A 16,646-nucleotide genomic window follows, 5' to 3' on the forward strand; every position below is an offset into this window, starting at 1 on the left:
CCCTCCAGTTCAACACTCTGTGTCACACATAAGAACATAAGAGAAGCCATGTTGGATCAGGCCAATGGCCCATCCAGTCCAGCACTCTGTGTCACATAAGGACATAAGAGAAGCCATCTTTGGTCAGGCCAATGGCCTATCCAGTCCAACACTCTGTGTCACTTAAGGACATAAGAGAAGCCATCTTGGGTCAGGCCAATGGCCCATCCAGTCCATCACTCTGGGTCACTTAAGGACATAAGAGAAGCCATCTTGGGTCAGGCCAATGGCCCATCCAGTCCAACACTCTGGGTCACTTAAGGACATAAGAGAAGCCATCTTGGGTCAGGCCAATGGCCTATCCAGTCCAACACTCTGTGTCACTTAAGGACATAAGAGAAGCCATCTTGGGTCAGGCCAATGGCCCATCCAGTCCAACACTCTGTATCACTTAAGGACATAAGAGAAGCCATCTTGGGTCAGGCCAATGGCCCATCCAGTCCAACACTCTGTGTCACTTAAGGATATAAGAGAAGCCATCTTGGGTCAGGCCAATGGCCCATCCAGTCCAACACTCTGGGTCACGTAAGGACATAAGAGAAGCCCTGTTGGATCAGGCCAGTGGCCCATCCAGTCCAACACTCTGTGTCACATAAGAACATAAGAGAAGCCATGTTGGATCAGGCCAGTGTTCCATCCAGCCCAACACTTTGTGTCACACAGTGGCCAAAAAACCAGGTGCCATCAGGAGGTCCATCTGTGGGGCCAGGAGACTAGAAGGCCTCCCACTGTGCCCCCCTTCCCAAGCACCCAGAATACAGAGCATCACTGCCCCAGACACTGACGTTCTAGTGCCAGGAACCCTGCATGTAGTATATAGTTGGCCACATTGGCCCAGTTAGGCAGTCTTTAGTTCTAACAGATCATGCTGTAACCTGAATAAAGACCTATGATCACTGCAAACCTCACCTCTTCATGTATCAGGCCCACTATTTAACAGTTGTCACCTTCAGTTTAGGAAATTCCTGGAAATTTGGGAGTGGAGCCTGGGAAGGGCTGGGTTTGGGGAGAGGAGGGACCTCAGTGGGTTCGAAGGCCTTTGCGTTCACCATCCAATGCAGCCATTTTATCCAGGGGGGGGGGGCTGATCTCTATATGGAGCTCCAGTATAATTCTGGGAGATCCCAGGCACACAGTGTTGGCAACTTTATGGGAGACTGCTGGGTATTAAAAATATATAGGAGCATAAGAAAAACACAGTACACATGTGTTTTAGTCTTAAAAGTAAAGTTTATTAATTAGGGCGAAAGAGAATTGGGAAAAACAGGTGCCATCAGGAGGTCCATCAGTGGGGCCAGGACACTAGAAGCCCGGCCACTGTGCCCCCTGCCCAAGTACCAAGAATACAGCGCATCATTGCCCCAGACATAAGAACAAAAGAGAAACTCTGTTGGATCAGGCCAATGGCCCATCCAGTCCAACACTCTGTGTCACACAGTGGCCAAAAAAACAAGGTGCCATCAGGAGGTCCATCAATGGGGCCAGAACATTGGAAGCCCTCCCACTGTGCCCCCCAAGCACCAAGGATATAGAGCATCACTGCCGCAGACATAAGAGAAGCCATGTTGGATCAGGCCAATGGCCCATCCAGTCCAACACTCTGTGTCACACAGTGGCCAAAAAAACCAGGCACCATCAGGAGGTCCATCAGTGGGGCCAGGGCACTAGAAGTTTTCTCACTGTGCCCCCCACCCCAGCACCTGTGACAGTGAATTCTTGCCCTATAAACTGCTAAACGTCTTGGCAGAGGCCTGCCTGCCCCAGGCATCCCCCCATCTCCACTGTGACCTGCAGAAGCTCCAATGATCAGCCTTTTACCAACCCTGAGACCCAGGGGGCACCTGTGCATTCAGAGATTCAGTTCTGCTGGGGCCTTCTTCTGCCAGAGCCTTCCCCTAACTCCACTCGGGAAGGGGAGGAAAGGTCCCCTCTTTGTGAAGAGGTGTCTGTGCAGGAGTTGGTGTGTGTTGTTGGTGTGCTCTTAGCCTGAATAAAAGGAGACATGTCATTGTCTTGTTACAGAAACCACAACACCTGAGAGTATCACGCCTGTGACCACCACCACCACCTCTGTCCCCATCACTTGGGGTGAGTATGGCTAGTCTCCTGCAATCTGCCCCTTCCTGGTCCTTTTGTTCCCCCTCCTAAATTGCAGGGCCTGGGGAAAGAAGAATAAGCCACACACGAGAGTCTTTGCTTTGAGGACTCACTGCCTGGCAGGCCGGTTTCCCATGGAGGGGCCATCTGGCTAGGCAAGGGTGAAGCAACCCATTTCTTCCAAGATAGATGGGAGGAATCCCAGTTCTCCAGAAGTGTCAGTCAGAAATCCTTTAGTTTTGCCAGACAGGTGTTGGAAATGTAAAAAGCATGAAGGTTCTTTCTACCATATGTGGTGGACTTGTGAAAGAGCTAAAATGTTTTGGCAAATGATTCAGCAAGAGATTTCTAAGATTTTGGGATATGAATTTAACAAAGTTGCAGAGACTTTTCTGCTGGGATTACAAATGGAAAAATTTCCAAAAGAAGACAGAACTTTAATATGGTACTTGCTCTCAGCTGCTAGGACATTGTATGCGCAGCTGTGGAAGCAAGAAAAAATACCAGAGAAATGGGACTGGATTATAAAAGTTATGTCATGGAGTGAAATGGACAAATTAACAAGAAAATTAAGAGACTATGATTTGGAGCTTTTTAAGTTGGAGTGGAAGAAGTTCAGAAGATGTGTAGAAAAAGAGTGGAAAATAAAAGGACATTGGACAATTTTTGATAATGATTAAGTTTTCCATTTTTTTTAAAAAAAACAAAAGTATAACTTTTGGTTTTCTAATAGTTAAAGATACCTTTAATAGTTGTTGTTTTTTTAAGTAAATAACACTGGCGGGGGTCAAGTAACGGGGGGAGGGGTGGGGGAAAAGTAAGATATGGGGTAGAAGAATTTCTCTTTTCTAAGTCTTTATAAGATGTAGATATAGTTTTGCTACCATATGTTACTGATAAAAAATGTTTATTACAAAAAAAAAATCCTTTCGTTTGACCCCTTACTACATGCAACGATAAGGTGTGAAAAGCAAGGATTTTCTAATCAGCAGCTTTCCGTACTGGCTTTTTTGGAGGTTAGAAGATGAGGCTTCACACTGGCAGACAGAGGCACTCTGAGCCTTGGGAGCTCCAGGGCTTGTCCTGAGTTGGCCTCAATCCCACCCCTCCCAGGGCTGTCAGTTGCTCTTGCTCTAGTAGTCCTCCCTTCGTGCTTACCAACAGTTCAGAAGGACGGCATCAGTGGACTTCTCCAAGGGAAGACTGGCACTGCAAAGCTTGTCTATCTTGTGGAAGCTTGTGATGAGATCGAAGGGTCTTATGCTGAGCCATGGACTGGCCTTCTTCCTCTTCCCAAAGTGACCAGTTGAGATACAGAGAGAGGGTCTGGCCACACATCCACACGCACCCCTCCAGTGAGGCTGGGGAAATGTAGCAAGGGACAGAGTTTGGGAGGCTGATAACCCTAGAGCAAGCTTTTCCTGGAGACTTATGGAAGAGTTTCTTTTACCTGGCCTGACCTGGGCAGTGGTGGCGGATGGGATGTTGATAAAACTCCCGGTCAGGAAGAAGAGGTTGTTGGGCTGCATTCCTCGAGAGCCACCCTTGAGGCATCTATGGGAATGCATGATTTGGCCACAGGTCTTGACCAACTCCCCTTCATTGTCTCTGTCAAGCATGCGGGTTCAATGACGAGTCGAAGTTGATACAAAGACTGCGTTTATTGATAGACCGATACTTTGGTAACAGGTTCTTGAGAGTAATGCCAACAATACATTGATACAATACTTTTAAGGGCTACTTCAAAGGGATTCCAAGGGAAGAAGAAGAAGAAGATATTGGATTTATATCCCGCCCTCCACTCTGAAGAGTCTCAGAGCAGCTCACAATCTCCTTTACCTTTCTCCCCCACAACAAACACCCTGTGAGGTGGGTGGGGCTGGAGAGGGCTCTCACAGCAGCTGCCCTTCCAAGGACAACATCTGCCAGAGCTATGGCTGACCCAAGGCCATGCTAGCAGGTGCAAGTGGAGGAGTGGGGAATCAAACCCGGTTCTCCCAGATAAGAGTCCGCACACTTAACCACTACACCAAACTGGTTGCGGGGTAGCATTTACCCATAAACAATCATAACTGTCTACTTTCCCATACCGTTATCAGGACTGTGTCCTTGCTTCTCCAGATGTCTCTCACTCCCCTACTGGAATGTATGGGAAGGTGCTGACTACTTAGTTTCAATTCTCACTATTTCTAATTATAAGCCATAAAGCAAGGAAGGGGGGAAGGAAAAGAATAACAAGCTAACAAAGTTAGGTCCTCCATGATACTTCACAGACCAGGTTAGGCAGGACCATAAAGCAATGAATTAACGATGGAATTCCACCATGCTTGACAGTCTCTAAATGTTTCACTTTCATTCCATCTTCTAGCTCCCTCCAGTTCCACATCTGGCCCTGCAGCATCAACTACCCCAGGGCTTACATTGGAAGGTGAGTGATGGTGACTGTTCTGCAGAAGACAAGTCCTGCACCAGCCAGGGCTAAGCCCCAGGGGGCATCCGTGCATTCAGGGATTCAGTTCCGCTGGGGTCTTCTTCTGCCACAGCCTTCACCTCACCCCCCTTGCTAAGCAGAGGAAAGCTCCTCTCTTAGGGAAAGCGTGTCTGTTCAGGAGTTGGAATCTGTTGTTGTTGCTGTTGTTTCCTCTGAGTGTGCTCTCAGCCTGAATAAAAGAAGAAATGTCATTGTCTTCTTACAGAAACCACAGCACCTGAGATTATCACGACTACGACCACCACCTCTGTCCCCATCACTTGGGGTGAGTACGGCTAGTTTCCTGCAGTCTGCCCCTTCCTGGTCCTTTTGTTCCCCCTCCTAAGCTGCAGGGACTGGGGAATGAAGAATAAGCCACACAGGGGAGTCTTTGCTTTGAGGACTCACTGCCTGGCAGGCAGCTTTCCCCTGCGAGAGGCCATCCAGCTAGGCAAGGGTGAGGCAACCCATTTCTTCTAAGGTAGATGGGTGGAATCCCAGTTCTGGAGCCAGTTCTCCAGAAGTGTCAATCAGAAATCCTTTAGTCTAGCACTTAGCTACATGCAAGTATAAGACGTGGAGAGCAAATATGTTCAAAATGGGAAGAAGAAGAATTGCAGATTTATACCCCATCCTTCTTCATGAATAAGAGACTCAGAGCGGCTCACAATCTCCTCTATCTTCTGCCCCCACAACAGACGCCCTGTGAGGTGGGGGCAGATTTATACCCCGCCCTTCTCCCTAAATCAGAGACTATGAGCGGCTCACAATCTCCTCTATCTTCTCCCCCCACAACAGACGCCCTGTGAGGTGGGGGCAGATTTATACCCCGCCCTTCTCCCTAAATCAGAGACTATGAGCGGCTCACAATCTCCTATATCTTCTCCCCCCAAAACAGACACCCTGAGAGGTGGGTGGGGCTGAGAGGGCTCTCACAGCAGCTCCCCTTTCAAGGACAGAGACTCAGAGCGGCTCACAATCTCCTTTCCCTTCCTCCCCCACAACAGACACCATGTGAGGTGGGTGGGGCTGAGAGGGCTCCCACAGCAGCTCCCCTTTCAAGGACAACTCCTGCGATAGCTAAGGCTAACCCAAGGCCACTCCATACTGGCTGTTTAGGAGGTTAGAACACAAGGTTTGACACTGGCAGACAGAGGCGCTCTGTGCTATAGGAGCGCCAGGATTTACCCTAATTTCGTCTCAATCCCACCACGCCCAGGGCTGTCGGTTGCTCTTGTTCTAGTCCTTCTCCCTTCCTGCTTACCAAGAGCTTAGAAGGAGGACATCAGTGGTCTTCTCCAAGGGAAGACTGGCACCGCAAAGGTTGTCTCCATCTTGTGGGGCTTGCAGCAAGACCCAAAGAGATGATGCTGACCCATGCCTGGCCTCCTTCCTCTTCCCAAAGGGAGCAGCTGAGGCCTGACTCTGCCTTCCTTCCCCACAGGATCCTGCACGGTGTCAGGGGACCCCCATTACTACACCTTTGACAAGCAAACCCACCACTTCATGGGCAATTGTACCTACACCTTGTCTCAGCTGTGCGGCCAAAACACTTCTCTGCCCTCTTTCAACGTGGAAGCCACCAATGAACACCGCGGGGGCAACACCCGGGTCTCCTATGTCCAAAGCGTGACGGTCGATGTGCACGGGGTGCGGATCCTGCTGGAGAAGGGCCGAACAGTCAAGGTTTGTCTTGGTGGGGGGTGAGAATGAACGTCCCGCAAGGACCGTCTAGCAGCAGCCTTGAAAGGACTGGTCTGATTCTGTCTGCAGGTCAATGGGGAGCAGAAAGTGGTGCCCAGCACCCCAACGCCCGGCGTGCAGATCTCCTCCAGCGGCTTCTACACGGTGGTCTCTGCAGACTTCGGCTTGAGGGTCAAGTTCAACGGAGACCACCAAGTGGAAGTGACGCTCCCGAGTCCCTACCAGGGTCATGTTTGCGGGTTGTGCGGGAACTACAACGGGAACCCCCGAGATGACTTCCTGAACCCCGACGGAGAGCTGGAGCCGGATTCCACCAGCCTGGGCAACAGCTGGCAAGTTGCCAACCACACCAGGTTTGCACTCCACCTTCCAGGGGGGGCTTCTTCTGAAAAGAGCAATGGCGGTCAGTCCGTAGATCAACCTGGAGCTTTTGCTTGTCTTCAGTTGCTCCTCAGGTTCAGGATCTGGCCCCAGCTGCACGGAGGAGGAGAAGGAAGTGGCCCAGAGCACCTCATTCTGTGGACTCCTCACCGATGCGGCGGGCCCCTTCCGCCACTGCCACGGCACCCTGGAGCCCACCAGCCACTTCACCAGCTGCGTTTACGACCAGTGCGAGCTGCGCCTGGATCCCGATTCCCTTTGCAGGAGTCTGCAGTCCTACGCAGATGCCTGCCAGTCCCTGGGGGTCCCAGTTGAATCTTGGAGGAATGGCACCTTCTGCCGTAAGTCCTGAGGGGCAGCCAGCCCCGGGGCCTCGCGGGCAGAACATGTGTACAGGAGGGATGGGTCACAAGTCAAGCAGATGGGGGGATACTCTTCTCATCAACGATATCGTACCCTTCCTCTCAGAGAAAATTGCCTCCTTTCAGTCCTCGTTGAATTCCTGGGTTAGCAAGAGAGTTTTCAAGTCAGGCTGAGTCAAAACATGAAGGCATATTTCAGGCGTTCTTTTCCCCATGTTAAATTATCTTGTGGTGACCAGGACGGGACCGACAGCTGCAGGTCTCCTTAGCAAGAAGGATGGTGTTGCTGCTCCACAGTGGAGAGAGTTTTCCTGTCTCCACTGTCCTTGGAAGTCTTTGTAGCCATCGTCACAGGCCAAAGGGAGCTGGATGCTTGGCTCTATGACGCTGTTATGGTCCTTGGTGTCCCGGATAGCCTTGGATCTCTCAGGAGATGGAATCTCATTGAAGCTAACATGCCTTGGAGGCTAGAGTAGGGCTGGGTGGGAATGTTGTCCCCCAAAATTCTTCTTCCGTCCTGTCACACAAGGCACAGCCATGTTGCAATCAACTCCACATTTGCCCCGAAGGGAGAGGGAATGGGAAACTGAAGGCTGTCACAGTTCTCTGAAGACCATTCTTCTGGGATGTCCACTTTTCTTGCATCCCCCCTTCCTACCCAGAATGAACTCCTGAAGAGCGTAATGTGGGAAGTGCCCTAAAAGAAAGCAAGAGAAGGACTTGGGCTCTAGGGAAACAGAAAGGGGGAAATGGGCTGGTGCTTGGGAATGGTCTATCATCTCCTGAGGTCTAAGAGTGATCTGTTTGCTTTCTGCAGCTGTTTCCTGCCCTCCCAACAGCCACTTTGAGCCCTGCACAAGCCCCTGTCCTGCCACCTGTGTGGATCCCGCGGCTCCCACCACCTGCGGCCTGCCATGTGTGGAGGGGTGCGTCTGTGACAGTGGCTTCCTTCTCAACAACGGCAAGTGCGTGCCAAGGCAACTCTGTGGATGCTGGCACGAGGACAAGCACTACCCAGTTGGCTCGGAATTCTGGACCGATGACACTTGCTCCGCTAAATGCACGTGCCCCAGTCGAGGCGGCGGAATGAAGTGCTCCCCTGCGTTCTGCCCGAAAGACACCTTCTGCGGGATTCAGAACGGGGTTCCGGGCTGCTACCCTGAGACGTTTGGGATCTGCCGAGTGCACAACGACCCCCATTACAACACCTTTGACAAAGAGACACTTCACTTCATGGGCACGTGTACCTACACCCTTGCCAAGGTGTGTGCCAACTCCAGCAGCCTGCCCTCCTTCAACATTGAGGCAAAGAACGAGAATCGTGGGATCTCCTCCGTGTCTTACGTCCAAAGGGTCTCAGTGGAGGTCTACGGGCAGCACATCGAGATTGTGAAGCAGCAGCCGAGTCAAGTGCTGGTAAGTGGTGGGGAAGGTCTGCAGTCTGGGCTAAACAGGGGATGAAGAAGATATTGAAGAAGATATTGGATTTATATCCCGCCCTCCACTCCGAAGAGTCTCAGAGTGGCTCACAATCTCCTTTACCTTTCTCCCCCACAACAGACACCCTGTGAGGTGGGTGAGGCTGGAGAGGGCTCTCACAGCAGCTGCCCTTTCAAGGACAACCTCTGCCAGAGCTCTGGCTGACCCAAGGCCATTCCAGCAGGTGCAAGTGCAGGAGTGGGGAATCAAACCCAGTTCTCCCAGATAAGAGTCCGTGCACTTAACCACTACACCAAACTGGCTCTCCAGCCTTTTCTTCTTCCTCCACTGCTCAGGAAACATAAAATCCTTGGGATGCGGCATTTGTTCTCTGTCAATATTGCCTTGCCACTCACCCTGTTAACGTTTCTCCTGACAGTTTACACTATTCAGTATTTCTAGTCTTGCTGAACCACCCCTTTGCTTTCCCCTCCTCACTGGAGACTTCTGTGCAAACTCCATGAGGATCTCATATCTGACGTGCTCCTTCCACACATATTCTCTCCTGTGGCAGATTCCTAAAGCTGTTCTCCTGAAGGACAGTCTGGCTCTGCTCGGTTCCACAGGGTGGGATGTGGGGCAGGCCCCTTACTGAGTTACTCTCAGGGCTACCAGGTCTGGATTGGAAGATACCGGGAGACTTTGGGGGCGGATTTGGGAGAGGGCGGGGTTTGGAGAAGGGAAGGGCCGCAGCATGATAAGATACCCTGGACTCCACCCTTCCAGGCAACCATTTTCTCCAGGGGAGCTGATTCCCCCCAGCTGGAGCTCAAATGTAAAAGCAGCAGTTTTCCAGACCCCTCCTGGAGGCTGGCAACACTAGTTACTCCAGTTGAGAATGAGATGGTCACGCATGCTCTCCAACGTGGCCTCCCCCTTTGGCCGAGGAGCACAGCTCTGCTTCTTCCAGCACCCACTGAGAACTGCCTTGAACTGCACTCCCCTGCCCCCAAAAACATGAATGTAAACTTCAATTCCTGCCCAGGAAGTGCCCACCCTCCTGAAGCATTCTGGGACAGACCCTGGTGGATTGGCTTCCTGTCCTCTCTAGGATAGGGTTGTCAATCCCCAGGTGGGGGCAGGGGATCCCCCAGTTTGGAGGCCCTCCCCTCCCCCGCTTCAGGGTCATCAGAAAGCAGGGGGAGGGGAGGGAAATGCCTGCTGGGAACTCTGTTATTCCCTATGGAGATTTATTCCCATTGAATATAATGGAGAATTGATCCGCGGGTATCTGGGGCTCTGGGGAGGGGCTGTTTTTTTGAGGTAGAGGCACCACATTTTCAGTACAGCATCTAGTCCCTCTCCCCAAAATATCCCCCAAGTTTCAAAACTATTGGACCAGGGGGTCCAAGTCTATGAGCCTTAAAAGAAGGTGCCCCTATCCCTCATTATATCCTATGGAACGAAGGCATTGAAAAGGTGTGCCATCCCTTGATGTGTGATGGCCAGAACTCCCTTTGGAGTTCAATGATGCTTGTCACAGCCTTGATCTTGGCTCCACCCCCAAAGTCTCCTGGCTCCACCCCCAAAGTCCCCAGATATTTCTTGAATTGGACTTGGCAACCCTAAGTACAATGAAGAGGATTTAAGTGCTTAACGGGTCTGTGCATTTGGTCATGCCTAGAAGGCGCTCCAGTCAGCTAGGCTGAGTGCCAGACAGACTGGTGAAAAAGGCTGAGCATCCAGCAGGACAGAAATGGCCCTTTGGGGGCAGCTTGTTTGGTTTTGGTGTATTATATTAGTTGTGAGCTGACTCACATTAATCTCTGGAATGGCACATAGATTTTCTTTTTTAAAATGCACCATTTCTGACTACAATAACCACCAGAGTCAATCAGCTACTCCTCTTCATCTAACCACTCCCTCCACATTTGGTACTCCCAGTAAAAAACGCCAGGCATATTTGGTGGGAGGATGCCATGTAATTTCTTTGAGGTGGTCTTCAGAGATCCCACCCACGCGATGGTTCTCATGGCTGGTTTTGCCCTTTAGGTCAACGAACAATGGACGACCCTCCCCGTCAGGAGGGCTAACGGCTCGGTCGTGGTGAGCAGGAGCGGACGCTACGTCACTCTGGAGACGGACTTCCGGCTGACTGTCTCCTACGACACGGATCACTCTGTGGAAATCAGGCTGCCCACCTCCTACGCCAACCTGACCTGCGGCATGTGCGGGAACTTCAACAGCCGCCGGCAGGATGACTATCTGATGCCCAACGGGCAGCAAGCTGGGAACACGAATGAGCTGGGAAACAGCTGGAGAGTGGCAGGCGCTGAGCACGATGATCCAAACTGCGACCCTCACCCGCCCCTTGTGTGCACCCCGCAGCAGGAAGAGCTCTACAAGACAGAGAACTTCTGCGGGCTGCTGACCAGCCCCGAGGGGCCTTTTGCCGCCTGCCATGGGGTGATCAACCCTGAGACCTTTTTCGAGAGCTGCATCTTTGACCTGTGTGCCTTGCAAGGCAGCCAGCAGATGCTCTGCAATGATCTGGGGACCTACTCCGATGCCTGCCAAAGAGCCGGTGTGAGCCTTCCCAACTGGAGGAATGCCACTTTCTGCCGTGAGTAGCTCTCCAGGAAAGCACTTGTGGAGGAGACGGAGGGGTTGTTCTGGATAGATGCCACTAATGAGTTTCCAATAGCAAACAGATGCTTTGTTTCCTAAAAGTTTCGGAGGTGGCTCTCCACTGCAGCCCCTGTTTGGGGGGAACACCAAGACCGACCCCCCACTAGCCTTTTGCCGCTCTCACGCTCCTCTTCTCTGCGGGGCTTCCGTCAGATTTCACACACTCTCCCCTGGAGCTGTGACTCGTTTTGCCTTTTCCGTGTGGCAAACAGAAACCAGTTTTTAGAGGGTCTTGTTTACTGCGTGAAAGAGGTGGAGCGAGTTGTGACAGATAGTGTGAAATCCAACAGAAGCCCCACAGAGGAAAGGAGAGTGAGAGTGGCAGAAGGCGAGTGGGAAATTGGCCTGAGTCAATTTGGAGTAGGCAGTTCAGGCCTGACCATCAGTTGTTCTCTCGTTCCTGCCACAGATTTGATGGTGAAAAACCAAAGATACCGTGAAGATATCTGTTCACCTTATCTGGGAGAACATGCAGAATGAGTCCCCTCTGAGCTGTATGTGGAGGGTTCACGGCCCAGCAGTGCAGAGCATAAGGGTTGCATGTAGAAGGACCCAGGTCCAGTCTCTGGTGTCAGGGCTTACGTTTCCCTTCAAAAACAGGGGGAAGTGGATGGATAGAGAGATCTACAGAGAACCTGATGCTTTGAGAGGAGACCTTAGAGCTGCTGAAGCTTTGCAGGTGGCTTTGCTAAGATCTCAAACAGAATACAATCCGAGAGAGATCACTATAATGGATAATACAACAAAAAATGCAAGCTAGTGACCATTTTACTAAGAAGTATATAGAAACCAGTCCCAATATCCAAAACATGTACATTCAGGTCCCAATGTAGTGTGGTGACAAGCCAATCGATGAAGTTCTTGTTTCTTTCCAGTCTTCATCAGACCTGGGACTAATATTGATTCAATTATATAGATTCTTTACACAATTTTCAAAAAAGAGGGATGCAGAGCGTCTCCAGCAGCAATTTCACATTGGCTGCAGCTCAGTTTGAGGCTTCTTGCGCTCTACGTCCCTCTTTTTTGAAAAATTGTGTAAAGAAAATATATAATTGAATCAATATTGGTCCCAGGTCTGATGAAGACTGGAAAGAAACAAGTACTTCATAGACTTGAACGTACATGTTTTGGGTATTTGGACTGGTTTCTATATACTTCTTAGTAAATTGATCGCTAGCTTGCATTTTTTGTTGTAAGATCTCAAACAGGACATCTTCGCTTCCCAGTGGTCTTGGATAGGGGATTCTGTTTGAAAATCTATTTCTTTATCTCAGACAGTGCGACGGATCACTGGATCAAATCATCATTGAGAGGCATTTAACATGAAAAAGCAAAAACATATTTATTACTACAGTGAAAGGGTACTGGGAGGTGAAAATAACAAACACTGTAGAACTACATGCTTTCACTAGAAGATGATGTGCTTAATGGAAGACCACTTCCTCCTCCTTCTTGTCCTCTCTGAGCTCACCTGACTAACTGACCAAACAGAACAAACAGGTTTTCCCGCTTCTAGACCTTGATTGACAGCAGTCAGTATCTTCTCCCCAGGTCATGCAGACAATAGGGAATCAGGCACAGTGTTAACCCTATAATGACTGGAACTTTAGAACATTGCAAAGGACATACACAACAGATATATATTTCCAACAGTCTCAATGTTTCTTCATTGCTCACTCCCTTATCCAAAAGCATTCATTCAGCAGCAAAGACTGATGTCTGGGGAACGGGAGAGGAGGCTGGAAGAAACAGTTGTGTTTTCAAATGTTGCATTTCTCTTGGAGGACTTTCATACAATCAGAATCGTAGAATCACAGAGTTGGAAGCGACCTCCACGGTCATCTAGTCCAACCCCCTGCACAATGCAGGAACCCCAGCACCTTCCTCGAACCCAGCTGAGTCCCTGAGTGACCTTGTGGCTGAGAAGCACAGAATACTTGTGCTAAAGAAATGCAGACCCCCAGGCTCTCGGCGAGGGTCTCCCAACGTGACCATGGTTGTGCCTTTGCTTTCCAGCGATCCCCTGTCCTGCCAACAGCGACTACAGCTTGTGCGCAAGCGCTTGTCCGGCAACATGTTCCGACTCCCTGGCCCCACAGAACTGCAGCAAGCCTTGTGTGGAGGACTGCGAGTGCCGGGAAGGATTTGTGCTTAGCGGGGGGCAGTGTGTCTCTGTGGCAAACTGTGGCTGCCTAATGGACGACCAGTATTATGAGGTTTGTACCTGTGCTCCGTTCAAGATGTTTGGCCTTGAAAGGGTCGTGCGGTGAGTCGTGGAACTGATCCACACACCTAACACTTCTTTGTTGCTTGCCTCTGTAGAAAGAGGAAACTTTCTGGACACGTGACTGCGAGAAGCACTGCCGCTGCCTAGGAAACGGGGTCTTAAATTGCAGCACAGAGACCTGCCCAGCAGACCAAATCTGCAAGGTGCAGAACGGGATCCTGGGCTGCTACCCGCCGACGACGGCCCACTGCCACATCTACGGCGACCCACACTATGTCACCTTTGATGGGAAGCTGTACCACTTCCAAGGCGGGTGCAACTACACAGCTGTGAAGACCTGCACAAACACCGCCCAGCCGTTCTCTGTGACGACCAGGAACGAGCATCGCTGGAGCTCCACCTGGACCGCTCTCAACTCGGTGGCCGTCTCCGTTCAGAGCCTGCACATTGCTCTGAGGAAGAACAGAGAGGTCTATGTGAGTACGGCGCTCGGGAATCGTAAGCACGTGGCTGTGGTTTTTTGTGGGATCGCTGCTGTGGACCTGGCTGCGCAAACCGACTGCTCTGTATTGCGATCCCACAACACGCAGCCCACAGCTGGCATCCGGTCCAGGCCCAGTTTGTGCTCTGCACTCAGTCTGCAGTCGGCTGAGTCTCTCTTCTCTCCCCTTTCCCCAGGTGAACGGCAGCAGAGTCGCTGTCCCTGTGAGCTTGCCTCATGGGGTTGAAGTCGAGGAAAGGCCTCCTTACGTGGTCATCCACAGTCCTGGTGGCCTCCTGGTGAAGTTTGATGGCGACCAAGACCTTTTCGTCCAGGTGGACGAAAGACACAAGCACCAGTTGTGTGGACTGTGTGGCACCTACTCTGGCAGCCAGCTGGATGACTTCCAGCAGCCAGATGGCACCCTGGAACTCAACCCCGATGTGTTCGGCAGCAGCTGGAGGGTGGAGGATGACCAGTGGGCGTAAGTGCTGCAGGACACCCAGGAGGGTCGCCAAAAGCTGCCTGGTGATCTCTGCCTTCCTAGGCAAAGCCTGGAATGGCCTTTCCTGAACCCCAGGGCTCCATCACTCTTACATATATACAGCACCCCGCCTTCCACACGGGGCTATGACAAGCCTTGCATAAGCGGACGAGCGTGAAGGACGGTCCCTTCCCTTCCCTCCATCACTGACTCACTCACACAGAGCCCTCGTGCCGGGAATGGCCCAAGACAAGAAAGCCTCGTATGGCAGGCTGAGGCTGACTCCCTGCAGGTGGCAAAGAAATTTATTTATTTAGAGAGGCCTGACACGGACCTTTTGGATCCAGAATTAGCTCTTGCTTTATACTCGTACACACAAACACACAAATGTACACACTACACACACACAAATTGTGTAATGGTTCTCCTGTAGTGCTTTGGGGGAGCCATGGCACAGAAGGATGGAGCTGCAAACTACCTTACCCATCTTCCTCTATGGAAAGGCAGACTCTTGTACATTGGCTTTCTGTCACCCAGTTCCCATCATGGACCTACACTGGTACCTTAGAACATAAGAACATAAGAGAAGCCATGTTGGATCAGGCCAACGGCCCATCAAGTCCAACACTCTGTGTCACACAGTGGCAAAAAATGTTATATACACACATACACTGTGGCTAATAGCCACTGATGGACCTGTGCTCCATATTTTTATCTAAACCCCTCTTGAAGGTGGCTATACTTGTGGCCGCCACCACCTCCTGTGGCAGTGAATTCCACATGTTCTGGAGGGAAGCTAACACGAAACAGGTTGGAGTCCAGCAGCTTCTTTAAGTCAAAGAGGTGTTATTCAGAATGTTAGTTAATGTGCAAATTGTCAGTTAATGCACACATTGCATGCACACTTTGTCATTTAATGAAATGGGGTACAGGGAGTAGAGCTGCGTAGAGCTGGTGGGCATGGATTAAGCATGCAAAATAGTACAGTTAGAATCCAGTGGCAAAATAGTGAAATTAACAAATTGAAAAAATAGCAACTTTGGTCTGGATAGCATCAGTTGTGTGGGAAGGCAGCAAAGGCAATAAACATGCAAGAGTAAACTCTTTCGGCTTGCATTTAACACCTGAGGAAGGCAACCTCTGCATTATAATATCCACACCATAAAGAGCCCCACTGGCACTATGATAACAACATCTGCAGGCCAACATAATAGCAGTAATAATGTCAGCAACGTGAGCGCCAATGCAACAATAGCAGCGATGGTAAATGAACCTTGGATGGTATGCTGTTGGTATATTGCTGCTTTATTGTCTTGTTTTTAAGTTGAATTGTTGATTTAAAAATGTTAATAATAATAAATTTTTATTTATACCCCGCCCTCCGCGCCAAGGCAGGCTCAGGGCGGCTTACAGGACATGGTACACACCATGATACAACAACAATAAAATCAAGCAACAACAATATAAAACTGTTCATGCATTAATTAAATTACATAAATAGTCTAAAATCCAGTAAAACTTAACGGTGCTACAAACTCAGTATATATAAAGATGGCTTGATGTTACTGCTAAGTTCAGCTTAAAAGGCTAGTTGGAAGAGGGCGGTTTTACAAGCCCTACGGAACTGGTTAAAATCCTGCAGGGCCCGCACCTCCTCTGGCAGCTGGTTCTACCATTGGGGTGCCATTATCGAGAAGGTCTGCTCCCTTGTTGTTTTTAGCTTGGCCTCCCTTGGCCCAGGGATTTTCAGAAGATTTTGTGAACTACTGGTAGATCTCAGTGCTCTCTGGGGAACATATGGAGAGAGACGGTCCGTAAGGTAGGCAGGTCCTCGGCCATATAGGGCTTTAAAGGTAATAACCAGCACCTTGTAACGGACTCGGTACACAATTGGCAGCCAGTGCAGTTCCCGCAGCCTTGGCCGTACATGTTCCCACCGAGGTAGTCCCACTAACAGTCTGGCTGCTGCATTCTGCACCAGCTGCAGTTTCCGCGTTCGGTACAGGGGCAGCCCCATGTAGAGGGCATTACAGTAGTCCAATCTCGAGGTGACCGTCGCATGGATCACTGTTGTCAGGTCGCCTTGCTCCAAGAAGGGGGCCAACTGCCTCGCCCGTCTAAGATGAAAAAAGGCGGATTTGGCAGTGGCCGCTATCTGGGCCTCCATTGTCGAGGAGGACTCCAGTAGCACTCCCAAGCTCCTGACTTCCCGCACTGGTACCAGTGGCGTCCTGTCAAAAGCTGGGAGGGGAATCCCCCCTTCCGGGACGCTGCGGCCTAGGCAAAGGACCTCT

The 16,646-nt window shown here is 50.6% G+C and overlaps 1 protein-coding gene across 1 annotated transcript in view; it reads left to right on the plus strand.

Annotated features, from left to right (window-relative positions):
* Window positions 1–16,646, plus strand: part of LOC132574434 (uncharacterized) — a 128,202-nt gene that overhangs the window by 22,378 nt on the left and 89,178 nt on the right. Inside the window, exons 8-18 of the mRNA XM_060242788.1 lie at window positions 2,062–2,127; window positions 4,505–4,564; window positions 4,833–4,892; window positions 6,051–6,292; window positions 6,380–6,663; window positions 6,755–7,032; window positions 7,871–8,469; window positions 10,525–11,095; window positions 13,177–13,376; window positions 13,483–13,953; window positions 14,066–14,352. Of these exons, the coding sequence (XP_060098771.1) occupies window positions 2,062–2,127; window positions 4,505–4,564; window positions 4,833–4,892; window positions 6,051–6,292; window positions 6,380–6,663; window positions 6,755–7,032; window positions 7,871–8,469; window positions 10,525–11,095; window positions 13,177–13,376; window positions 13,483–13,953; window positions 14,066–14,352 (3,118 nt within the window). The remainder of the gene's footprint in view (window positions 1–2,061; window positions 2,128–4,504; window positions 4,565–4,832; window positions 4,893–6,050; window positions 6,293–6,379; window positions 6,664–6,754; window positions 7,033–7,870; window positions 8,470–10,524; window positions 11,096–13,176; window positions 13,377–13,482; window positions 13,954–14,065; window positions 14,353–16,646) is intronic.

This window comes from Heteronotia binoei, chromosome 6, assembly GCF_032191835.1.
Source record: "Heteronotia binoei isolate CCM8104 ecotype False Entrance Well chromosome 6, APGP_CSIRO_Hbin_v1, whole genome shotgun sequence".
Lineage (NCBI taxonomy): Eukaryota > Metazoa > Chordata > Lepidosauria > Squamata > Gekkonidae > Heteronotia > Heteronotia binoei.